Below are 26,312 nucleotides of genomic sequence, written 5' to 3'. Positions count from 1 at the left end.
AATGGTATATCTCCATTTTAATTCATTTCCATTTTCACATTTTGTTTTCCAGGTAATTTCAGTGGAACTGTATTGGGTTATTGTTATTGCAATTTTGTTGATATTGCCTAAGATACATAATTAAATAACATGACTTATTAATGTTTTTAAAAATAGAGATACAGCATTTTGGAAAATAGATCTTCATATGCTGTGTATGTAAGTATTTTGGTGGTGTATATGGGTTTGCAATTCATGGTAGGCCTTAAAGCAACACTAAAGCACTTTTCCTCTGTTGCACACGCTATTTGTTTATCCAGCAAATAACAAGGTAGAATATGTTGCATGATTTTATGGAAGTATGATGTATTGCGACATCTAAGCAAGTAAAATTTGTAGTTTCTGATGTCTCATTTCATCGAACTACAGATACACTACCCCACCTCGTAAAGTAACATAATGCGGTTGTAGCCGATAGAGGGCCGCGAAGTGAAAGCAGAAGTGCCTTTCACCCTGTTACGAGTTGATGAACCTCTGAAATGATTTTGTAAACATTATTTTAAAGTACGAATAACTCTTTAGTGTTGCTTTAAGTTCAGCCTTCAGATACAAAATACAAAATATCATGCTGTGAGTGCTATTTTTACCCGTATTAACTATTTAATTAACTACACTTCCCAGCACAACATAAACATATAAATAGAATGTAACTTGTTATTTGAGCACATTATTAATAGGGTTTTTTACTTTCTCATTTTGACTTCTTGAGTACACTTTCAAGGGAATAATAGTACTTTTACTTCAGTATAGATTTTCAGTACTTTACCCACCACTGACTAAAACACCCCAAACCAAACCAAACTGAATATCATATTTTCTCAGTATTGCCCACGGGTGTCATAATGACCAGAAGTGACCCCTGGGAGGCTGGGAGTGGCTTCATAAAGCCCCTCTGTGTTACTCAGACTCTGAGCAATAGACCATGTCTTCCTCGATATTAGGCAGCTTTTTCAGAATCGCCACACCTCTTCTCGTTTTTCATTGCTCCATTCGAGCATTTCCTCTTCATACCACCAGACACGCCCCTTCCTAGTGGTTCCTCGAAATCACCCGTTTGGGATTAGAGCTGGGATGATGATCCGAGGTCTCACACATGCTTTACAGTTCCTTTGTAGTCCTCTGTCTAGGACTATGCCAGAATATTTAATTGAGGTCAAAAACCTCTTTTACAAGAGAGACCTGACCAAGATAGCAGCTGCCAACAGATTACAGATTTAGAAAATGAAATAAATGATAAACATGACACAGAACCCCATTAGGCCTACATACTCTCTCTCTCTCTCACACACACACACTCACATACTCCCTCTCACACACACACACACACACACACACACACACACACACACACACACACACACACACAAACATGTGTGTTTGAACCTGATGGCTCTTCAAGAAAAATATGTCCTTCATGTTACAACATGATGCTTTTTTCAATGCATCTGCAAAAAATATTGCTGACCGTCTGAAATTGTCATGAAATGGGTTGAAGGGAGGAACAATGACAGGAAATGCAATGTGGTTTTGAGAGGCCTAGCCATTATGTATTTGATGTATTTGGTGAACAGAGGTGGAAAAGTCCAGCTTCAGAAAGTAAAAATCCAACTAGGCCTACACGTGCCAACACACTTAACACACCAATAGCTGCTACCTTGCTGAAGAGTTGTTAGAATCAGCTGGCTGAAATGAATGGTTGGCACAGATATGTGGAAGGACATCTGAAGCTGGGCTTTTCCACCTCTGTTGGTGAATGAATGACGAATGTTAACCTGTGCTGATGTTAGGTAGCCCACAACATGATATGCTTTAACGGCTGACACCAGACAACTTTGCACTGTCTTCGTGTGATGTCAAAAAGACTTGGTTGTTGATAGGCCACTGAAGGGAGTCCTATAGGCTACCTACAGCACAAACAATTAAACACCTTTCCTGTATGTTCATCTTCATACAAAACCACGAGTCCTGTTATACCATATAGGCTACAGTACCTCACACACAATCCGCCGGTCAGACGGACCACAATAAATAAAGCCCCTCCTACTATTTTGTGCATAACTGATGACGTGTGTTAGAAGTAGTAGCCTAACCAAGCCTGCGGAGGAGCGAGGGCAGAATCTTTAGTGAAAAGACAGTGTAACACAGATGCTGTTGCCTGTTGGATATATAATATGGTGTAAGAGTAGCCTAATTTATGACAGCAACCGAGATTTTTATCAGACTTAGTCGAGGCTTCCGAAATGACTTCATAATCCTCGAATTAAGGTAGGCTAGGCAATGGTTATAATTTTGAATAGATGCTAAAGTTAATCATGCAATTACGTGTTTGACTTTATAGTCAGACTACTTTATATTTTTTCATCATCACTGTTCGTTGTTGTTGTTGTTGTTGTTGTTATTGTTTAGTGGCTGTTGTCTACCATGACGCGATTTGTATGTATTTGCCTCCTATGTGCTACGATGAGTGGAGGTGAGATTATTAATATTCATTTGTTTATTTGAGCTTTTTTTGTTTTTGTTTTGCGTATTTACCCAGCCCAAAAATATGACTTCAAATTATACTTATATGAACTGTCATTAATGTAAAACAATTGTAGCCTATAATTTACTTATAGTAGGCTAGGCTAAACTCACAGATTTTATTGAGTTTCTGTAAAATAATTTTCAAAAATTGACTGCTTCTCCTGTTGATAAGGATAAGAGTCAGATAAAACATATAGCCTATATGCTACACAGCCTTTACCAAATTATTAGCTCATCTCATCATTGGATTAGGGGAGACCGGGGCTGGTTGGCACACTTTTTACTCTTAGTCATATTTCTCTGTCATACATTGCTTTAAAACTCCGAAACTATGATACAATGAAAGGTTTAGATCTCAGTTAAAAATCAGGCACATGCACTGTTGGTTAATTATCCCTTGCTTTCATTTATATATGATTAAAAGGGCGTTGCGCAGTTGTGCCAACCTGCCCCAGCACGGGGTTGGTTGGCACATGTAGGTGGGGTTGGTTGGCACACATTTAAACTGCTGTGTTCTGTAGGAAATAGTATCAAAGAACACATAGGCTACTCAATAATAACTGAATACTGAATCTTTCAAATATGATTTACTGTAGGATAAGGGAAAATTCAAATTTTATAGTCAAAAGGGAGTAAATTGTATCATATTGTTATATTTATTATTATATGTCTATTCATATAGGCTACATAACACACATTTAACAAGTAAAAGAATGAAATACAATCTATTTTCTATTATTGATCTATATATTGATCATATAATGACACATAGGCTAAGCCTGATATAAAATAAGCCTGTATCAACAACTTTTGTGGTAATTCTAATAGGCTGCATAATAACTACTATAGGCCTACTACCTACTAGCCTAGGCTACTACTAAATAGTAATAATAATAATAATAATAATATTGTTTATATTAGTATTATTGTTATTATTAGTTAGTATTATATGTAGAATATGTCTTAATTACATAATATTATTAATAATATAATAATAATAAGCTTCAATACATGTGCCAACCAACCCCGAAATAAGTGTGCCAACCTGCCCCGCCCACATTAGCACAGAACTTTTGACACAAATCATGTTAGTCTGTTAGCATCAAACATCACAGGATTTCAAACGTAATATCAAATTATAGCTAGATCCCCTATCTATCAATTGCAATATTTATATTTTTTCTGTCCCTAACTGTCACCTTTCTAGAATGAATTTAGTGGGAGGTGCATATTCTTAGTTTTGACGTCACAAAATCAAAAAGTTTCCCTCACCTCAAGAGTTAATGACTTTCAAACTTCTTACTTAAGTGGACTAACTATACTCAAAATGGGCATCATGCCAGTGTTTGAATTTTGTAGCTGGACCCTCTAGGGGCCTGGATAATAAGCGTGTGCCAACCTGCCCCTGTGCCAACCAGCCCCGGTCTCCCCTACATGGCTACTGTTCTAAAACAAGTAATTCATATGAACATTTTAGGTCAAATTAGTCAAAGGACATGAAAAAATGAATACGACTTGGCAAAAGAAATCAGACTAAAGCCTATTCTGTATTGGGGAGGTATAGCCTTATATTGGTTTTCCCAGTAAACAAACATCAGCTGAAGGGTTAAATTATCTTTTTTTGCCTCTATTCACAGACAAATAGACAAAAACATGCATTCTCTTCATATTGGTAATGTCATTAATCATACACTGTAACCTACTTTAATTCCCGAACAGTAGGCCTTTCCACTATGCTTCCAAAGAACTCACAGAACATAACATGTGTTTCAACCCTTCGCCTGGATGGCTTATACCTAACATGTGATTGGGACCCTTTGGGAATATCAACAAGCACGCTATACTCAGTTACACTGAGAAGGTAAACTTATATCCATCTAATATCCACCTGAATGCATTTTCTGTATAGTCTTGTAATCCAAATGCATTTATTTTCCCAAGACAAAACAGGTACAATGTTAAAGAAATCCCTGTGGAGGGCTATATCACTACGGACAACAAAAACTTTTCTCGTCGCCTGATGGGCATGGGGTATGCTGTAACAGTAACAGTAAATTCATCTAATGAGACCTGGCAAATCCATATTGACAACTTGTTTGACATTGGTAAGTAAGTGAAAGTGAAGTCATGACAATAGCCTACAGTACAGGCAATTTATCCCCCAGTCCTCTTCTGTCATCTCAAAATTCTATTCAAGTCAACAGTCAAGCCATGTTAAATCAGCTACATAATTTGGTTATGTTGTCATTTTCACATATGCGCTAGACTATTATCATGAACTCCACATTGTACAAACAATAAATACAAATATTGAATTTAGGTCAGCACAATGTATTGTGGAATTAATAATAGAAAAGTAAACAATTGTACATTGTACGACACATTGTACCCTGTAGGCAACTCAGTGTACACACATAATGATAGAAAACTGTGTTTCACAGTCATTAACAGCATTTTTACAAACAAGCACACCTGACACTGAAAGGCTTATCAGCCAGCTCATTTCCGATGTTGAACCATCAGCTCTGTTGTAGTAGATACAGCTTTTGTGACATTAATAAGCTTCCATCTTCTGAGAAAGAAATATGAAGTGCCTCTGTGCCTTCTCAAGATAGTTAGATAAAACTCCTCTTTCATGTTAATGTTCAGTGGACATCATTTCCTCACCACTGTAGATCGCAAATGTGTTCTCTGATGTGAAATGATGTTGATTCTCGACCTCAGCAGTCCTGCGAGACACCACTCATGCTAATCAAGATATGCTTTCATCTCCACACAGTGAAATACGACCCGCCATATCGTGTATGGACTGAAGCCTACACAGGAGGTATCCGAGTTAACTGGGAAACAAGACAGGATTATGACAAAATATGTGATGTTCAGTACCTTCAAGAAGCCCCTCACATAGAGGTAACATGAGTTCTTAAATTATATCGAATTCATTGTTTTATAATAAGAAGAGTCTATTAATGACCAATTTTTTATTTTGTTAAATGATACTGAGGTGAGGTGAAATTAAATTGATTCCATATCTCAACTATTTCTGACAGATAGATTTCATTGAAATAATCAAGTTATGAATTTAATCAAACTAGTATGGATTTTACATGTATGCTAAATAATCTGTAATTCTTCTGAATTCTCCTTCCTTGTTCATTCAATGCTCCTTGTTCCTTCGGTTCCATTATAGTAGTAGTAGTAGCCTGGTAGTAGTAGTAGTAGTAGTAGTAGTAGTAGTAGTAGTAGTAGTAGCTAGCCCTTATTGTCATTGCAACAAGGTACAAGGAAATTACAGCAGCCTGTCCAAACATACACAAGGGGTTGGGGGGGGACAGAACAGGAAGGTGGGCAGAGGAAGAAAATACAGCATAAACATAAGGAGAGGGAGGAGAAAAAAGGCATCCCTTAGACTATGCTCCTGTGGAGAGTACAGTGTGGGAGCAGGAAACAAAACACCTCAGCAACATAAGCACATAGTCAGCACACTTCACAACATGAGAAACACTCGACTTGCAACCGGACGGGGGGGCTTCCAAAATTCAGTATAAGACGGTAGACTAGATGAGACAGGAGAAGCAGAGCAGGGAAAGTAAGGGGGTGGAGAGGGAGGAAAAAATGTGACCGCCTTCGTTGCGAGCCAAACGATAATTAATCATTAATGATCAATTATGTTCTTTAATTGGAGTAACATATTCAATGTGACAGGTATTTACTGTAGAAAACTTGTGTATATATATGTTTAAATACATTATAATGTTATAGCCTATATAAACACGAATATGACACGAATGGGAGTGGTGTTGGTAAAAGATATCGCCATATGAAGGAATTTCGCCGTAGGCATGATGAAGTATAGAAAAGATGTCCTGTGTTGAAACATTAACTTCAATCAACCATTTGAAATAACATGTTAATACCGTAGTATGACGTTTTGTTGGATTATTTTGGAACACAGAAAGTATGGAGTACCACAACTGATTTCCATGAAGCCAACACTATGAATGTTACTATGAATATTACTGATGTGAAGCCATGCTTCAATTATACTGCATCAGTGCGCTGTTCTGTCGGAAAGCCATTGTCCCCTTGGAGTGATTGGAGAAGCAATACAACCTTCCTGCCACTTAGTGGTAAGAAAAGGCTTTTATATTACATGTCATTTAGTTGATGCTCTTGTTCCGAGCCGTTCTATGCTCATACCTTCTATGTGGCTGGAATTGTTAACAAATGGATTCTATATGTAACTGGATAGAGCCTGTAGACACAATGTTATGCGTTTGGGTCTGTCAAGAGGGGGTCTAAAGACGCACAGTATCTGTTCAGTTTACACTTAATCAATTAAGTGGTTCTTATGAGTTATGGCTTGTATACATGGTATCTGTTTTTCACTATTGACCATTGATATTGTATTGATAATATTGTTATCTTTACCATCCTTAATGTAGCCTTGCCAACTTTCTATAACTGTCTGCTGTACATTTTAATAATTATATTGTTATATTTGTAAGTCGTTTTGGACAAAATTGTCTATAAATGGCATAAACACAAACATAAATATGTATGATTCTCATGTAGAGCATACTGAGCAAATAAATCTGTACTTTAGACTGCTTTGATTTAAATGGGCGGTTAAAAGAGTGCTGTAAATGGCAGTCAAGTTAGTTTGGCCGATAAGTGGACTCTAAAAGTGTGCATTCATTGGAAGATCTACATTGTTTTGGTACTGTGTCATTCGTATCTCATGTGTATTCCTTGAATGTAGCTGGTGTGCCTTGTTTTGTGAAACCTTGCTGTCTCGTTCTTGTGTCTATAGTAGATTCCATTGCACTCCAACTATGGAGAAGGGTGCTGGAGCCGGTTGCATCGGGCATGAGGAGGACGGTTGATCTCATGTGGAAGGTAAGGCGACGTGTGAGAGGGACAAGGCTTTCAAAGGCACACTTTTATCCAATTTACTACAGTATCACTTTTTTTATCCATTATTTTTGTTAATCATTAATTGAGTCAAGGGTATGTACCGGTAGCCTACTGTCTTTAACATTAGTCTCTCTTTCCTGCATAGGGTCCTCCTGTGTCCTGCCAAGCCATTGATGGGTACAAGATTGTTGTTGATTCTAACGTCACTGGGTATTTAGAGCCTACCCAGAACCAGACCTCGATTGAGCTCAGTGCCACAGCCCATCGAGTGGTGATAGCTGCATATAAAAATGAAACCACGCTTTGTGATGATTCAGTCGTGATTTCTGGTGTTGCTGAGTGTAAGCCTTTACATTTCAGTCAAAATGAGTAACTAAATCAACAAATGGATGTACTGTAGTCTTTTATGTTTCGATTTTGCATAGGATTTGCATTGATAGGTTTCCTTTTGTGTAGATATATACTGTATAATGTTGTGGTCATACTGATATACTTAATTTGTGTAGATATATATTATTATCTATAAACATAAATTCTTATTTGTTGGGCAGTGGCCGGAGAGGGTCCTCCTGTTCATGTGGCCCAGGCGACCGCTGTTGATGGCCAAATCTTGGTGTCGTGGGCCGCGCCACAAGATCCAGTTAGCAGCTACATGGTTGTGTGGTACACAAACCGAAGTATCTACACGTGGCTACAAACTCAAGAGACAAACCTCTCATTTCCTGGTGAGCTGTCTGTGGTGTGTCAAAATCCTTTTGGTCCGTCTGTGTTGGCAAAATATTTGCAACATGATAATACACGGGAGTCTTTGTTGTCTTGTCTTCAATCAGATAGGCCTATGGATAATTAGTTCAGGGAAGTTCATTTGTTAGCTTTTGTAGTCAAAACAAGGCCAATATACCTCTTGACAAAAGGTTTATCTGTACGCTGCATAGTTACCATTAGAATTCAGTATTGATTGAGTCGTGGTGATGGTTGATGTGTGTGTTGATCTGATATCATTTGTAGAGTTATGGTTAGCCATTTTGAACACCGATGCTTATTTTGACAGGTGTGCCGCAGGAACTTTACACTGTCATTGTTACTCCACTTTACAACGACACCCCAGGAAATGACAGCACCCTTTACATTTACACAGAGGAGGGGGGTGAGTGTAACACAGGTTTTCCCAGGTGAACCACAGGTCAGTGACTGTAGGGAGAGCTTTCCACCAGAGGTGTTGTCTAGTTAGCTGGTACAGTATACTGTGATCAAAACACCAAATGTTACCTATCCTTACCTATTTTAAGTGTGTATACTGAGATGGTGATGCTTTTTAAGTGGGTATACTGTGTAGTCCTGCGTATCATAGACTACACCACTGCTTTCCTCACAATTAATCATTGATGTTCTCCAAATATGCACCCTTTTTGTGGAATTAGACCAGATATTCTGTTGGTTTAGGCTTTTATCCAGCACAGGAAGCAGTCTCTGTTCCTCTTTCTGACAATGTTGTAGTGACTGTGCTTCTACTTTAAAAACTCATTTACGGTAACCACAGGATGACAAAGTCAAGTCAAGTCAAGTCAAGTTTATTTATATAGCACATTTCATACACAGAGGTCATTCAATGTGCTTTACATAAACAAAAACCAAACAGTAATTATAGCAGATAAAAGCATAGATGGACAAAGAGTAATAGTAATAAAAATAATAATAATAATAATAATAAAAAGATCATAATAGAAAATAAAAACAAAGCATAAATCAAGATCAAATCAATAAGGAATAATTAACATAAAAGACTCCAGATGGAGTAATTAAGAGACAGTTAGCAGAAAGCATCTGAGAACAATTTGGTCTTAAGTCTAGATTTAAAACAGGCTGCAGTTGGGGCCTTTTTAATGTCATCAGAAAGTTGGTTCCAAAGCTGAGCCGCATAGCAGCTAAAAGCTGCTTCGCCATGTTTAGTTCTAACAGCAGGCTTTACTAAGAGGTTTTTCTCCTGAGACCTCAGAGGACGAGAAGGTGTGTACTGCTGAAACATGTCTGATAGGTATTTAGGTCCTGCTCCATTTACTGATTTATAAACAATTAGTAGTGTTTTAAAGTCAACTCTGTGACATACTGGAAGCCAGTGCAGAGATTTAAGAATTGGAGTAATGTGCTCAGTTCTTTTTGTTTTTGTGAGAACCCTAGCTGCTGCATTTTGAATCATCTGAAGCTGTTTGATAGTCTTTTTAGGAAGGCCTGTGAAAAGCCCATTGCAGTAATCAACCCTGCTAGAGATAAATGCATGAATGAGTTTTTCTAAGTCATGTTTTGACATTAGCCCTCTCAGTTTGGCAATATTCTTGAGGTGATAAAAAGCTGATTTAGTTATCATTTGATCATGTGACTGGTGAAATTTAGATCACTGTCGATTAATACACCGAGATTTTTAACAGTATCCTTTGCTTTCAATCCTTTTGTTTCAAGGAGAGTGGCAACCTTAATCCTTTCCTCCTTTTTACCAAATATAATTGCTTCAGTTTTTTCTTTGTTCAGCTGAAGAAAATTTTGAGCCATCCAAGTGTTGATTTGTTCTATACACTGACATAGAGATTCAAGGGGACCATAGTCTTTTGGTGACAGAGCTAAGTAAATTTGTGTGTCATCTGCATAGCTATGATATGAAATCAAATTATTTTGGATGATTTGTCCAAGTGGGAGCATATAGAGGTTGAATAATAGTGGCCCCAAGATCGACCCCTGGGGAACACCACAGGTCAGGGATGTTGGTGTTGAGGTACAGTTGCCGATGGCAACAAAGAAGCTCCAAAGTGACATTCAGATTGGAATTGGATGTCAATTCTAGGAAAAGCATTCCGGGCATTTTATTTTTAACACCTATAAACTTTATATCACAATATAACACACACACACACACACACACACACACACACACACACACACACACACACACACACACACACACACACACGCATGATCTATGATCTAGGGGTACTACAATGCACCTTCATTTTGAAAATATTTCATGTTTTATGGCTGATTTTGGTTATTTTCCAATAATCTTCTTTATACATTTAAACGTAATAATGTAAATGATTATGACCATGTAATGACATATCTAGCTTCTGTTTACAAAAAACATAACAGCTGCATGTATTTTGAATGTCTAACATTGACATTTGCTGGTGAACATTGTACATTTTTCCTAGGACATAATGTGAGGCATATGAGAAAGAAAACTTGTCAGCGGTACCACCTCCAATCTCCACTATTGAGATAGCACATCTGTTCCTGACATTCCTTCCTGTCTGTTTTCATGGACTGTCTTCACCATGAGTTGCCCCAGCTAGCGCAACTGGTCGGTCTGCACTGTACGCCGGCGTCCTGGGTTCGATTCCTGCCCCGTGGTCCCGCCCCTTCTCTCTCCCACTCGCTTCCTGTCGCTCCCATTAAAGGCATGCAAATGCCCAAAAAACCCCTTGAGTCAAAGACCTGCCACCATGAAGCAGAAAAGTTCATCAGGGCTCACGAAACACAGAGTTCACGAAAACAGACAGGAAGGCATGTCAGGAACAGATGTACTATCTCAAGACAAGCATAAGAGGAAACGAGAGAAGAACAAGAAAGGAGGAGAAGGGAGAAGGAGGATCTGAGAAAATCTCAAGCAGAAATACTAAACAGTGATATTGTTGAGGAGGTTGAAAATTGTCCAGGTCCAGATACTTCTTCCCAAGTTGATGATGACTTTCTTTTTTGTTTTTTAAGTATATTTTTGGGGCTTTTGTGCCTTTAATTTTGACAGGACAGTAGAGAGAAACAGGAAGCGAATGGGTGAGAGAGTCGGGGTGGGATCCGGAAAGGACCTCGGGGCGGGAATCGAACTTGGGTCGCCGGCGTGCGGTGCAGGTGCCCCAGCCAGTTGCGCCACGGCTGGGGCCTGATGATGACTTTCAAGACTCCAGTCAGCTACGACCATGAATAGTGGAGATTGGAGGTGGTACCTCTGACAAGTTTTCTTTCTCCTATGCCTCTTATTATGTCCTGAAAATGTACAATGTTCATCAACAAATGTAAATGCAGACATGCAGCTGTTATGTAAACAGAAGCTAGATATGTCATTAATTAGCATTATTAAGTTTAAATGTAGTGTAAAGAAGATTATTGGAAAATAACCAAAATCAACCATAAAATATTAAATATTGTCAAAATGAAGATGCATTGTGGTACCCTAGATCATTATCAATCTTCACCAAATGTCATATTTATTGTTTATTCATCAAATGGCATAATATGATCCACCATATGAGTTTTTGGGAGAAAGAGGGGAACTTGATGCACCCTAATATACTGTATACTTCTCCATCTTTAAGAGTGATCATACATGTATGTCATGTTTTTAAATTGTGCTTTTAATGCTTTGCGCCTCCAATTCATTCAAATGTAGGATGTATAATTTTGGAGCCAAACTTATAAAAAGCACACTGTTATGCTCTCTGCTCTTTTCTGCTCTCCTGTGTGTGTTTTTGCCCTCTTTTGACACCTCTTGTCTGAACATGCACCATGTCTGAACATCTGATTGAACTGGACAGTTATTCTCTCTCTGGATAGATAGGCAGATAACTTGATTTATGATTCTACTATAGACCCTGCTAAGGTCACTGGTGTGGAGGTCACTGATGTGGATGACACGTGGGCAAAAGTGGAGTGGGACACTGTCCCTTCTGACCATTGTTGTGGCTTCGTCCTCAACTACACAGTGCTCTACAAGGCTACTGACACACAGGAGCCAGAGCTCAGTAAGTCTGATAGAGATTGCACTGTTACCAACTAATATGAGTAACTATGAGTTATTCATTTCTTCACTTGCTATTGATGTGGAATGTCTGTGAGTAAAGCTATTTCACTCACAGACATTACACAATTATCTTTAGTTCATTAGTTAAGATAACACATGTAACATCTGATGCTTTGACAAATGTAAACATGCATATTTAGTGAGAAAAATGGTAAGTGTCTTGACACTTTGGTTATGGGATTTTGGCAGACAGATTTTTTCTAAGGCTAAAGTCAACCCTGACGGTTAAAACGTATCTTCTTCCACCAGATGTTACAGTGAACAGCACAGGCCAGCCTGACAGACGGCACTCTGTAATACTCAAGGACCTCCAACCCGATACAGCTTACAGTGTGTATGTGATGGCTTTCTCCATTGCCGGATCCAGTGAAAGCAATTCTTATGGCTTCACAACAAGAAAATTTGGTAAAACTCTTCTACACTAGGAGTTTTTACAGTGTTGCCTTGCCAGGTCTTTAATTTGACTGGATTGTTGATGCCTTAGCCTATGCAGGCTTGGTGATTTCTTCACTTACAGCTTTCTCTGCAGAGCTTCCCTTACAGCTTTAGAGTGTATATTTTACAACATTCGGTCAGTCTGCCTTTTCATGAGCATGATCGCGAGGCTGTGGAATGTTCTGTTTGTCAGTGCCACCGGCCCGGTGGCACAAACTTGCAAGTGTGTTTTTTTCCGCTCACACTGCTCACAGGTAGCCTAGAAATCTAGACGCCCCTAGCGGCAGCAAATGTAATTTGGCTGGCGGGGCAGTCTAGCAACGCTCCGTAGAGCTTAGGAGCTGAGAACTGGAAAATCAAGCGAGCCAATCACAGGGTGTATAGAGTCGGTGGGTGGGCTTAACATAATGGTGACTGACATGCGACCAGAAGTTGCGACGGTAACGCATCCTGTTATTTCAAAACAAGAAGATGATTCGTTTAGCGTTATCCTATTGCGTGGAGAGGGAAGGTTACGCATCCTGCTACTTGAAAACAAGAAGATGATTCGTTTAGCGTTATCCTATTGCGGGGAGGGAATTTGAAAGACAACTGTTTATCTCACCCCTCCGATTGTCTCCCTGTCTACGGTGAGTGTCCAGACCCTACATCTTGATGTGGGTCTGGCTCATCAGGCTAGCTCACAGGCACTAGGGGGACACAAAACAGCCATCATTCAGCTCGAAATAAGTCAAATAACCATTCCAAAGACTCCAAAGCTGATCAGTTAAGGCAAATTAAACTAAAAAACACCTGCATAGTTCACGTTTAGTATTTCACAAAAGCAAAATCTACAAAGAGCTCAGCCTGATAAGTAATCGTAAGGGAAGAAGTTACCCAATAAACAACAAGTTATCCAACAAATAAATCAATCTAGATAGATAGATAGATAGATAGATACTTTATTGATCCCAAAGGGGAAACTCAAGTCAGTCAATCAATCAATCAATCAATCAATCAATCAATCAATCAATTAATCAATGTATTAAGTTGTATCACAATGCAACATGGTCTCAATACACTACTAAATGCAGTTCTGAAAGAAATATACAATACAGTATGTTACTTTTTGTTTCATTAAATTTTTTAGAACTGTACTCTACAGGGCAAGTCTTCATTACGATACTGGTGAGGACTGGAGTTGTAATGTTCTCACTGCTGATCGCTGCACTGTCACTCTTCATTCTGTAAGTGTGTGTGTCATGGGCGCTCTAAAACACTGTGTGTAAATGTGGCATGGCTGGAATGGCATGGATTTCTAGAAAAGCTGCTTTTGTTGTGTTGGCTGTGCAAACTTAAACGCACTTGGATTTCTGTTTACTTTGTGATTGATAGTCTGAGGATGGAAGGGCCATGAAGGCTTGAAATGTAACTTGATGAAAGAGGAACTTTATTGGGAGCTCTCCGATGTGCGGATCTTCACTTTTTCTTTCTTTATTTTCTCTTCCCTTTTTCCTTTCCTTTCACTTTTTGTCGTATCGTATGTTTTTGATCTTGCCCCCGAAAAATGTGGATGTGTGTGATTAAACTTTGTTTTTTTTTTTACTTTGTGATTGATGGCCTTGGTTTTTGGTTCTTTGTACTACTATGTTGTAATCATGAGGGTGTTTGTTTTTGTGCCATGTTTCCCAATTTCCTCTCCACATGTTCTGCATGTGTTCAGGCTGAGGAGGATGAGGATTCAGAAGGTGCCAAATCCAGGACTGAGCTCCGTAGGCCAGTGGCACAAAATGGTACAGAACTGACACTGGCCGGGTTTCCCAGAATCGCTAAGAAGCTCTTAAGTGCTAAGAACTTCTTAGGAGCGTTCATAGAACATTCTTACAACGCTCCTAAGAAGTTCTTAGCACTTAAGAGCTTCTTAACGATTTTGGGAAACCCGGCCACTGTCTTTTCCTCCTGAACACACCTCTTCTCAGATTTGCTTTGCAAATGTAAATTTATGTCACATTTTGTTCTGCAATAAAGTGTATTATAGTATTGTCAGTCATATTCTTATTATTGTTAAAAAAAGATTAATCACATTTTACAGAAAAGTAGCTAATTTATGATATATCTATTTTTTCTATTATTTTCTAGTCTTCCACTCCCTGGGTAATCAGTCAGCCCGGACAAAACATGCCATGTGATATCTCCACCCTGGAGGCTATCTTACCTCTTCCTTTCGACCCTGAAGAAACTCACCTGTTCAGCCCACAGGTGCGCACAGACCTGTCTCAGGACAACGAGAGTGTCATGCCTGGTCGCAGCACCAGAGCAGCTGATTCTACTGACACACTCTCCAACAAAGCCCAGACCAATGCTAGTTCCGAGGACAAGCCATTGTTAGGAAAGCATGCTGATGAGCCGTGCCTGGAGCAGACTCTATCTTATATCTCCGTGGAGACGGGCAAAACATTGGACCGTACTATGGAAACCCAATGTTCCTCTTTACAGACTAAACCTGGGGAACATGAGCCATGCTTGGAGCAGACTCTATCTTATATCTCTGTGGAGACAGGCCGTACTATTGAGACCCAAGGCTCCTCTTTACAGACTAAACCTGGGGAAAATGAGCCATGCTTGGAGCAGACTCTAGCTTATATCTCTGTGGAGACAGGTCAAACATTGGCCTGTACTACAGAGACCCAAGGTTCCTCCTTACAGACAAAATCTGCTGAACTGGAACCTGGAAAACAAAGCACTGTAAACACGGTTCTGTCCTACCTCACAGTGGATCAGTGCCATCGCACCAAATAAGACGTTGTTGATGTAAAAAATAAATATCTTAAAAACATCAGATTAATATAATGATTAACCAGGAAATATTGAATGTAACATTTGTGCATGTATGTCGGATAATGTGAGCATGTATGACTGTAGGATGTTAAAAAAAAAAGCTGCTACTTTGAATTCTTGCTAGTTGCTAGACTTGACTTCCACATTCACATCTGGAATGCGCTGATAGTTGGTGGAAATCATTCTTCCCTCAGACTGTACCACTGCTTTCTGGCAGTTACTAAGGAAAAAAAATAATAAAACTGCAATCAGAACTGCTGTAAATGGATTGTTTTCACTCTTGAACACTCTCCAGGCACACCACAGAGGGGTATACTGAGGGGAAATTAGAGTGGAATGTTGAGCCTTGAGCCAGATGGGCGTTCAAATTTGACATACAGGCAAATGATCCCAGTAGGCCCAAATATATTCATATTCTTGTCTAATACGAACACATCTGTGCAAGCAATTCCACACAGTTGAAAAGTGTAGGCCTACCACCACTTCTAGGGTTGAGAAAGTTACTACTACTATTTGAATATAAAGGGTTATAGATTACAAGCAGCACAATGCACACCAGGACGCCCTGTATTGCAGGTAGGAGAGGTTTTAGACAAATTGGGAACCTATCTTATAGTGCTGAATGGGGATCCAGTAGGTTGAAAATGGATGAAAAAGGGAAATTTCGAGCATAGGTTAATAATAATCCTTTCTATGGAGGCTAATAGGGCCGTATCTTAGGCTATGTTCGGCTTCATCCAAACATCTTACATCTTAACCCACGCTGTGCCCTGATTCAGTGCTGCCAAAACACTTACAGTACCTTCTCAGTCTCTGGTCCTGCACTGTGCTGTGTGAGAGGGGAAGTGGCTACAGTAGAGTGGAGAAACCCAACATGTGCTTCTTTTACCAATATATTCAATGATATCTTTAGGATTACTTATACTAAAAAACAGACAAACACACAGATGTTCCTGTAGATCAGGAGTTCTCAAACTTTTCCAATCTGGGCCCCTCAAACCGCTCTACAGGGCATGAAGCCCCCCACCCCAACCCTGTTTTGCACCGGTGGTTTTTTCCCCCCCACAATCTCAGTGCCGAAATGCCCAGTGTCCTTGTACTCTGAAACTGCTTGGACTTTGCTCATTGTTGCTACTATAGCGTATTAATTGGCCGCGTTTCCCAGATTCGATCTTTCTTAAGGACTTAAGAAGGCTTCAAAGAAGGAATCGCTAAGAAGGAGCGCTAAGATACGGGTGTTTCCCAGACGCGTTCTTAACTGCCATTAGGAGAACCTTAAAATCAAGTCAAAGAAGCTTCGAAAGAAGCTATTAACGAGAGCTGTTCACCACGGTGGTGCTGAAACTGAATCAATCGGGCCGGTGTGAATATCGTGAGCTATATTGTTTCTGAAGATAATTTGCTGCGCCCTTGCGACACTTGCAGCCTGGTCTGTGTGGTACGGCTCCTAACACCTATAGTCTGCCTAAAACTCAAAATAACTGATCAAACAGGGTGATTATCAATATAGCCTAGGCCTGTTTTTTATTAGCTCAGGCCATTCATATATTAACTCATGCAAGACGCATCCCATCTCTCTTATATAGTGTGGTTGTAGGCATGTGATGTAGGCTAGTCTACTTTATTATAGCCGAGAAGATGTAACCCTCCAGCCCATGTGGCCTGCGAGTGGGGTGCACGTACAGTAGCCTAAACTTAAACGTGTAGTTCAATATTATTATTTTTTTATGCTTCTTGCGCCAGTGGTCCACAGCCACGAGTGCATTGCAACATTGAAAATTGTTTTATTGTTTAAAAAAGTGGAGGATATACATTTCCCTGACGCAGCTTGATCACGCGGTGACTTCACTGACGCTGCTAGGCAGTCTGGAAACTAAAGCCCTATTTTTTGACTGAGATAGGGGATCAATCACAGAACAGGGGGGAAAGCAAGACCATGATGAGCTATGCACAGACGCATTTGTTTGACAGATCCGTGGCGCCCAATGAACGGATCTGGGCATTTTTTCAAATACACGAAAATGAACATCTGGTTGCCAGACCACGTCTCATTTAAGAAGTGGTAGACGCTAGCCAGGCTAAGAAATTTTACTAATAGGTCATTATAGTGCATGAAAATGCACTATATTGTTCTTCCTAGGCTTTTTCTTATTACAGTGCATGAAAATGCACTGTACTGTTCTTCCTCGGTCTTCTTCTTCTTCTTCTTATTATTACAGTGCATGAAAATGCACTGTACTGTTCTTCCTCGGTCTTCTTCTTCTTCTTATTATTATTATTCTTCTTCTAACGCAGCCAATTCAGCTTCAACCGTTTAACGTAGAAACTTCATTCAAACGTTGTTGCGTAGGTCTTGCTTATGCCATGCCTGCTTTGTATTTTTCAACTTTGTAACTTTTATACTTTTTAAACTATTAGTTAAAAACTATTACAATTTCCCCCATAGACTTAACATTGCTCATTATGACATCACGGCAGCAATTAGAATCTTAGGCCAGGTGGCCGGCCACCTGGGCACCAACTGTCAGTTTCTCTGGCTTTAAGCATACAGTCTCTCAGAAGACTACACATATCCTGTTAAACTGTTTCCTCTGTCCACAACTGTTTCAAAATAAAAGTCCTCAATGCAATAATACACTATTAAATCATTTAACCATTGAAACTACTCAACTATTGAACTGTTCAACCATTCCAACTGTCAGTTATCATCCACTATGCCTCCAGTCAACTACATGAAACCTCCATGTACCTAGCAACCAACATAGCAACCATTAAAATGAAGTGTTTATGACCGTTTCCATAGCAACCAACATGATTATACTGCAGTAACTTCTTGTTTCTTGATAGTGGCCACCATGGATACCCTAGCAACAAATGTTTCAAAATAAAAGTCCTCACTAGCAAGTTACCTAGTTAGCATGGTTAGCATAGTTAGCATTGTTAGCATTGGTAGCATTTTTAGCATAACTGCAAAAAATCATCAACTAAGTTATCTAATCAACCTGGTTAGCATTATTAGCAAATTTAGCATTGTTAGCATAGTTAGCATTTTTAGCGTAACTGCTAGAAATCATTACCTAAGTTAGCTAATCAACATTTTAACATGAATAGAAATCATTAGCTAAGTTAGAGCTGGAATGTTTCATCTTTAAACTGTCTACCTTCACACTATCAACTCTCTGTAAACTATGCAACCACCATGTTTACCCTATCTACACCTTAGTAACCAATCTACATTATCTATCTATTTTTGCATTTTCATGCACTGGTAATTCCTTGGAATTGCATTTCTAGTTATTATTACAGTGCATGAAAATGCACTGTACTGTTCTTCCTAGGCTTCTTATTATTACAGTGCATGAAAATGCACTGTACTGTTCTTCCTAGGCTTCTTATTATTAAACTTCTTCTTCTAACGCTCGCAATTCAGCTTCAACCGTTTAACGTAGAAACTTCATTCAAACTTTGTTGCGTAGGTCTTGCTTATGCCATATGTGCTTTGTATTTTTCAACTTTGTAACTTTTATACTTTTTAAACTATTAGTTAAAAACTATCACCATTTCCCCCATAGACTTAACATTGCTCATTATGACATCACGGCAGCAATTAGAATGTTACCCCAGCTGGTCAGCCACCTGGGCACCAACTGTCAGTTTCTCTCAGGCTCCTCTCTGAAGACTACATATTCTGTTCCCCTGTATCCTCTGTGCACAACAGTATCAAAATAAGTCCTCCCAATTCCATCCAACTTTATATCCATTCATCTTCTTCAAACCATTCACTCATCCACCCATTCTAAACAGTCTGCCTATCAACAACATCAATTAGACGCTCTACATTGAACTTTTAAACAATCTACTCTGTCTCAGGCTGGCTCTCTTAAGACTAGCCAGTTAAATTGATTACACCTGTATCTGTATCCACTACTCTCAGTAGAGAGCTGTGTCTCTCCATTCTACAAGAATATAAGGCACATTCCATCCAACATTCTATCCATTCATCTTCTTCAGACCATTCACTCATCCACCCATTAAACTGTCTATCAACATCTATTAAACAATCTGTCTATCAACATCCATTAAACTCTCTGTCTATCAACATTAATTAGACTATCTACATTCAACTTTTAAATTATTTACTCTGTCTCATTTTTTAAGAGTACTCTGGCTCTCTTAAGACTAGCCAGTTAAATTGATTACACCTGTGTCAACTACTCTCAGAGAGCTGTATCAGTGTCTCTCTTAACAAGAATATAAGGCACATTCCATCCAACCTTCTATCCATTCATCTTCTTCAGACCATTCACTCATCCACCCATTAAACTGTCAATCAATATAAAACAATCTGCCTATCAACATCCATTAAACATTCTATCTATCAACATTAATTAGACTATCTACATACAACTTTTAAAGTATTTACTGTGGGTCCCTCTCAAGCAGCGTTTATATGTCCTCCCTCGCTCCTCGATCCTCAATGATCTACATAAAGAAAGATACAAGAAGGGCTAGACTATCCCATTGTTGCCGCTCCATCATTCTTTATGTAGATCAGTGAGGAGCGAGAGAGGACGCGTAAACGCTATGAGAGGCACCTTCTGTCTCAGGCTTTAAGCATACAATCTCATTAAGACTACAGATCCTGTTTCACTACTTCCTCTGTCCACAACTGTTTCAAAATAAAGGTCCTCACTGCAATAATACACTATTAAATCATTTAACCATTGAAACTACTCAACTATTGAACTGTTCAACCATTCCAACTGTCAGTTATCATCCACTATGCCTCCAGTCAACTACATGAAACCTCCATGTACCTAGCAACCAACATAGCAACCATTAAAATTAAGCGTTTATGACCGTTTCCATAGCAACCAACATGATTATACTGCAGTAACTTCTTGTTTCCTGATAGTGGCCACCATGGATACCCTAGCAACAAATGTTTCAAAATAAAAGTCCTCACTAGCAAGTTAGCTAGTTAGCATAGTTAGCATTGTTAACATAGTTAGCATTTTTAGCATAACTGCTAGAAATCATCGGTTAAGTTAGCTAATCAACCTGGTTAGCATTGTTAGTAAAGTTAGCATTGCTAGCATAATAAGCATTTTTAGCGTAACTGCTAGAAATCATTAGCTAAGTTAGCTAATCGACATTTTAACATGAATAGAAATCATTAGTTAAGTTAGAACTGGAATGTTTCATCTTTAAACTGTCTACCTTCACACTATCAACTCTCTGTAAACTATGCAACCACCATGTTTACCCTAGCTACACCTTAGTAACCATATCTACATTATCTATCTATTTTTGCATTTTCATGCACTGGTAATTCCTTGGAATTGCATTTCTAGTTATTCTTCTTCTAACGCACGCAATTCAGCTTCAACCGTTTAACGTAGAAACTTCATTCAAACGTTGTTGCGTAGGTCTTGCTTATGCCATGCCTGCTTTGTATTTTTCAACTTTGTAACTTTTATACTTTTTAAACTATTAGTTAAAAACTATTACAATTTCCCCCATAGACTTAACATTGCTCATTATGACATCACGGCAGCAATTAGAATCTTAGGCCAGGTGGCCGGCCACCTGGGCACCAACTGTCAGTTTCTCTGGCTTTAAGCATACAGTCTCTCAGAAGACTACATATCCTGTTAACTGTTTACTCTGTCCACAACGGTTTCAAAATAAAAGTCCTCACTGCAATAATACACTATTAAATCATTTAACCATTGAAACTACTCAACTATTGAACTGTTCAACCATTCCAACTGTCAGTTATCATCCACTATGCCTCCAGTCAACTACATGAAACCTCCATGTACCTAGCAACCAACATAGCAACCATTAAAATTAAGCGTTTATGACCGTTTCCATAGCAACCAACATGATTATACTGCAGTAACTTCTTGTTTCCTGATAGTGGCCACCATGGATACCCTAGCAACAAATGTTTCAAAATAAAAGTCCTCACTAGCAAGTTAGCTAGTTAGCATGGTTAGCATTGTTAGCATAGTTAGCATTTTTAGCATAACTGCAAAAAATCATCAACTAAGTTAGCTAATCAACCTGGTTAGCATTGTTAGCAAATTTAGCATTGTTACCATAGTTAGCATTTTTAGCATTACTTCTAGAAATCAACGGTTAGGTTAGCTAATCAACCTGGTTAGCATTGTTAATAAAGTTAGCATTGCTAACATTATTAGCATTTTTAACGTAACTGCTAGAAATCATTAGCTAAGTTAGCTAATCAACATTTTAACATGAATAGAAATCATTAGTTAAGTTAGAACTGGAATGTTTCATCTTTTAACTGTCTACCTTCACACTATCAACTCTCTGTAAACTATGCAACCACCATGTTTACCCTAGCTACACCTTAGTAACCATATCTACATTATCTATCTATTTTTGCATTTTCATGCACTGGTAATTCCTTGGAATTGCATTTCTAGTTATTATTAAACTTCTTCTTCTAACGCTCGCAATTCAGCTTCAACCGTTTAACGTAGAAACTTCATTCAAACTTTGTTGCGTAGGTCTTGCTTATGCCATATGTGCTTTATATTTTTCAACTTTGTAACTTTTATACTTTTTAAACTATTAGTTAAAAACTATCACCATTTCCCCCATAGACTTAACATTGCTCATTATGACATCACGGCAGCAATTAGAATGTTACCCCAGCTGGTCAGCCACCTGGGCACCAACTGTCAGTTTCTCTCAGGCTCCTCTCTGAAGACTACATATTCTGTTCCCCTGTATCCTCTGCGCACAACAGTATCAAAATAAGTCCTCCTAATTCCATCCAACTTTATATCCATTCATCTTCTTCAAACCATTCACTCATCCACCCATTCTAAACAGTCTGCCTATCAACAACATCAATTAGACGCTCTACATTGAACTTTTAAACAATCTACTCTGTCTCAGGCTGGCTCTCTTAAGACTAGCCAGTTAAATTGATTACACCTGTATCTGTATCCACTACTCTCAGTAGAGAGCTGTGTCTCTCCATTCTACAAGAATATAAGGCACATTCCATCCAACATTCTATCCATTCATCTTCTTCAGACCATTCACTCATCCACCCATTAAACTGTCTATCAACATCTATTAAACAATCTGTCTATCAACATCCATTAAACTCTCTGTCTATCAACATTAATTAGACTATCTACATTCAACTTTTAAATTATTTACTCTGTCTCAGGCTTTAAGATACTCTGGCCCTCTTAAGACTAGCCAGTTAAATTGATTACACCTGTGTCAACTACTCTCAGAGAGCTGTATCAGTGTCTCTCTTAACAAGAATATAAGGCACATTCCATCCAACCTTCTATCCATTCATCTTCTTCAGACCATTCACTCATCCACCCATTAAACTGTCAATCAATATCTATTAAACAATCTGCCTATCAACATCCATTAAACATTCTATCTATCAACATTAATTAGACTATCTACATACAACTTTTAAAGTATTTACTGTGGGTCCCTCTCAAGCAGCGTTTATATGTCCTCCCTCGCTCCTCGATCCTCAATTATCTACATAAAGAAAGATAGAAGAAGGGCTAGACTATCCCATTGTTGCCGCTCCATCATTCTTTATGTAGATCAGTGAGGAGCGAGAAAGGACGCGTAAACGCTATGAGAAGCACCTTCTGTCTCAGGCTTTAAGCATACAATCTCATTAAGACTACAGATCCTGTTTCACTACTTCCTCTGTCCACAACTGTTTCAAAATAAAGGTCCTCACTGCAATAATACACTCTTAAATCATTTAACCATTGAAACTACTCAACTATTGAACTGTTCAACCATTCCAACTGTCAGTTATCATCCACTATGCCTCCAGTCAACTACATGAAACCTCCATGTACCTAGCAACCAACATAGCAACCATTAAAATTAAGTGTTTATGACCGTTTCCATAGCAACCAACATGATAGTACTGCAGTAACTTCTTGTTTCCTGATAGTGGCCACCATGGATACCCTAGCAACAAATGTTTCAAAATAAAAGTCCTCACTAGCAAGTTAGCTAGTTACCATGGTTAGCATAGTTAGCATTGTTAGCATAGTTAGCATTTTTAGCATAACTGCAAAAAATCATCAACTAAGTTAGCTAATCAACCTGGTTAGCATTGTTAGCAAATTTAGCATTGTTAGCATAGTTAGCATTTTTAGCATTACTGCTAGAAATCATCGGTTAAGTTAGCTAATCAACCTGGTTAGCATTGTTAGTAAAGTTAGCATTGCTAGCATAATTAGCATTTTTAGCATAACTGCTAGAAATCATTAGCTAAGTTAGCTAATCAACATTTTAACATGAATAGAAATCATTAGTTAAGTTAGAACTGGAATGTTTCATCTTTAAACTGTCTACCTTCACACTATCAACTCTCCGTAAACTATGCAACCACCATGTTTACCCTAGCTACACCTTAGTAACCATATCTACATTATTTTTGCATTTTCATGCACTGGTAATTCCTTGGAATTGCATTTCTAGTTATTATTCTTCTTCTAACGCACGGTATTCAGCTTCAACCGCTTAACGTAGAAACACCATTCAAATTTTGTCGCGTAGGTCTTACTTACACGATGTGGGCTTTGTCTTTTTCAACTTTGTAACTTTTATACTTTTTAAACTATTAGTTAAAAACTATTACAATTTCCCCCATAGACTTAACATTGCTCATTATGACATCACGGCAGCAATTAGAATCTTATGCCAGCTGGTCAGTCCAGGTGCAGCAGCTCTCTCTCTCTACTCTGTCTACACTCTGGCTCTCTTAAGACTACCCAGTTAAATTGATTACACCTGTATCTGTATCCACTACTCTCAGTAGAGAGCTGTGTCTCTCCACTCTACAAGAATATAAGGCACATTCCATCCAACTTTCTATCCATTCATCTTCTTCAGACCATTCACTCATCCACCCATTAAACTGTCTATCAACATCTATTAAACAATCTGCCTATCAACATCCATTAAACTCTCTGTCTATCAACATTAATTAGACTATCTACATTCAACTTTTAAATTATTTACTCTGTCTCAGGCTTTACTGGCTCTCTTAAGACTAGCCAGTTAAATTGATTACACCTGTATCAACTACTCTCAGAGAGCTGTATCAGTGTCTCTCTTAACAAGAATATAAGGCACATTCCATCCAACCTTCTATCCATTCATCTTCTTCAGACCATTCACTCATCCACCCATTAAACTGTCAATCAATATCTATTAAACAATCTGCCTATCAACATCCATTAAACATTCTGTCTATCAACATTAATTAGACTATCTACATACAACTTTTAAAGTATTTACTGTGGGTGCCTCTCAAGCAGCGTTTATATGTCCTCCCTCGCTCCTCGATCCTCAATGATCTACATAAAGAAAGATAGAAGAAGGGCTAGACTATCCCATTGTTGCCGCTCCATCATTCTTTATGTAGATCAGTGAGGATCAAGGAGCGAGAGAGGACGCGTAAACGCTATATGAGAGGCACCTTCTGTCTCAGGCTTTAAGCATACAATCTCATTAACTCTACAGATCCTGTTTCACTACTTCCTCTGTCCACAACTGTTTCAAAATAAAAGTGCTCACTGCAATAATACACTATTAAATCATTTAACCACTGAAACTACTCAACTATTTAACTGTTCAACCATTCCAACTGTCAGTTATCATCAACTATGCCTCCAGTCAACTACATGAGACTTCCATGTACCTAGCAACCAACATAGCAACCATTAAAATTAAGCGTTTATGACCGTTTCCATAGCAACCAACATGATTTTGCTACAGTAACTTCTTTACTCCTGATAGTGGCAGCCATGGATACCCTATCAACAAATGTTTCAAAATAAAAGTCCTCACTAGCAAATTAGCTAGTTAGCATAGTTAACATTGTTAGCATAGTTAGCATTTTTAGCATAACTTCTAGAAATCATTAGCTAAGTTAGCTAATCAACCTGGTTGGCATTGTTAGCAAAATTAGCATTGTTAGCATTTTTAGCATAACTGCTAGCAATCATCAACTAAGTTGGCTGATCAACCCGGTTAGCATTGTTAACATAGTTAGCATTTTGCCATAACTGTTAGAAATCATTAGCTAAGTTAGAACTGGAATGTTTAAGCTTTAAACTGTCTACCTTCACACTATCAGCTTTCTTTAAACTATGCAACCACCATGTTTACCCTAGCTACACCTTAGTAACCGTATCTACATTATCTATCTATACATTTTTTTTTAGCATTTTCATGCACTGGTAATTCCTTGGAATTGCATTTCTAGTTATTTTTGCCATCCTTCTGTAAGCTACGGAATGAGTTCTATTTGATGTGAAACAACGCTAAATATTTTCAAAGTTGTACAAGTATCTGCTCAGTTTTGTAGGCTACATACACACAACTTCAATCTCAGAGTTTAGAAAAGTATGCGTTGCGCATCCGTGAATTTGGGGATATTCTCGCACTCAACAGAGGATTGCGGCGCTGTCATTGACCTGTAAACTTGTGTTTATCTGCGGCGCCTGTGTATGGACGTATGCACTACCATCAGGCTACTCAGGTACGAGTAGAGAGAGAATTTCCCGAGTGTTTATTCTCTCCAAGTTGGCCTACCTTAACTTCCCCACTTTGAACTGTAGCCCAAAAACTGCATGAAAGTAGGCTATTTATATATTTCCGTCAAATAAACAAACACATTTGTTCAACTTGTTCA

General features: G+C 38.6%; 1 protein-coding gene across 6 annotated transcripts; it reads left to right on the top strand.

Annotated features, from left to right (window-relative positions):
- The first annotated feature begins 2,141 nt into the window (after positions 1-2,141).
- On the top strand, positions 2,142-15,990 carry LOC134100630 (interleukin-31 receptor subunit alpha-like). Of its 6 annotated transcripts, none has more exons than XM_062553958.1 (15): positions 2,142-2,304; positions 2,446-2,509; positions 4,282-4,423; positions 4,504-4,667; positions 5,342-5,472; positions 6,518-6,692; positions 7,376-7,461; positions 7,625-7,820; positions 8,031-8,204; positions 8,531-8,626; positions 12,114-12,266; positions 12,575-12,730; positions 13,905-13,986; positions 14,463-14,549; positions 14,689-14,860. In XM_062553958.1, exons 2-14 carry the CDS (start codon positions 2,461-2,463, stop codon positions 14,542-14,544), a joined length of 1,686 nt encoding a protein of 561 aa, XP_062409942.1. In that variant the 5' UTR covers positions 2,142-2,304; positions 2,446-2,460; the 3' UTR covers positions 14,545-14,549; positions 14,689-14,860. The 6 variants fall into 6 exon arrangements, with proteins under 6 accessions (XP_062409942.1, XP_062409939.1, XP_062409938.1 ...); XM_062553955.1 differs by lacking the exon at positions 14,689-14,860 and adding an exon at positions 14,879-15,990 and having other exon boundaries at positions 2,143-2,304; positions 4,285-4,423; positions 14,463-14,532; XM_062553954.1 differs by lacking the exon at positions 14,689-14,860 and adding an exon at positions 14,879-15,990 and having other exon boundaries at positions 2,143-2,304; positions 14,463-14,532.
- Positions 15,991-26,312: the final 10,322 nt, after the last annotated feature.

The sequence above is a fragment of the Sardina pilchardus genome, chromosome 14 (genome assembly GCF_963854185.1).
Source record: "Sardina pilchardus chromosome 14, fSarPil1.1, whole genome shotgun sequence".
In the NCBI taxonomy this organism is placed as follows: domain Eukaryota; kingdom Metazoa; phylum Chordata; class Actinopteri; order Clupeiformes; family Clupeidae; genus Sardina; species Sardina pilchardus.
This window is presented reverse-complemented; position numbering and strand designations above follow the sequence as displayed.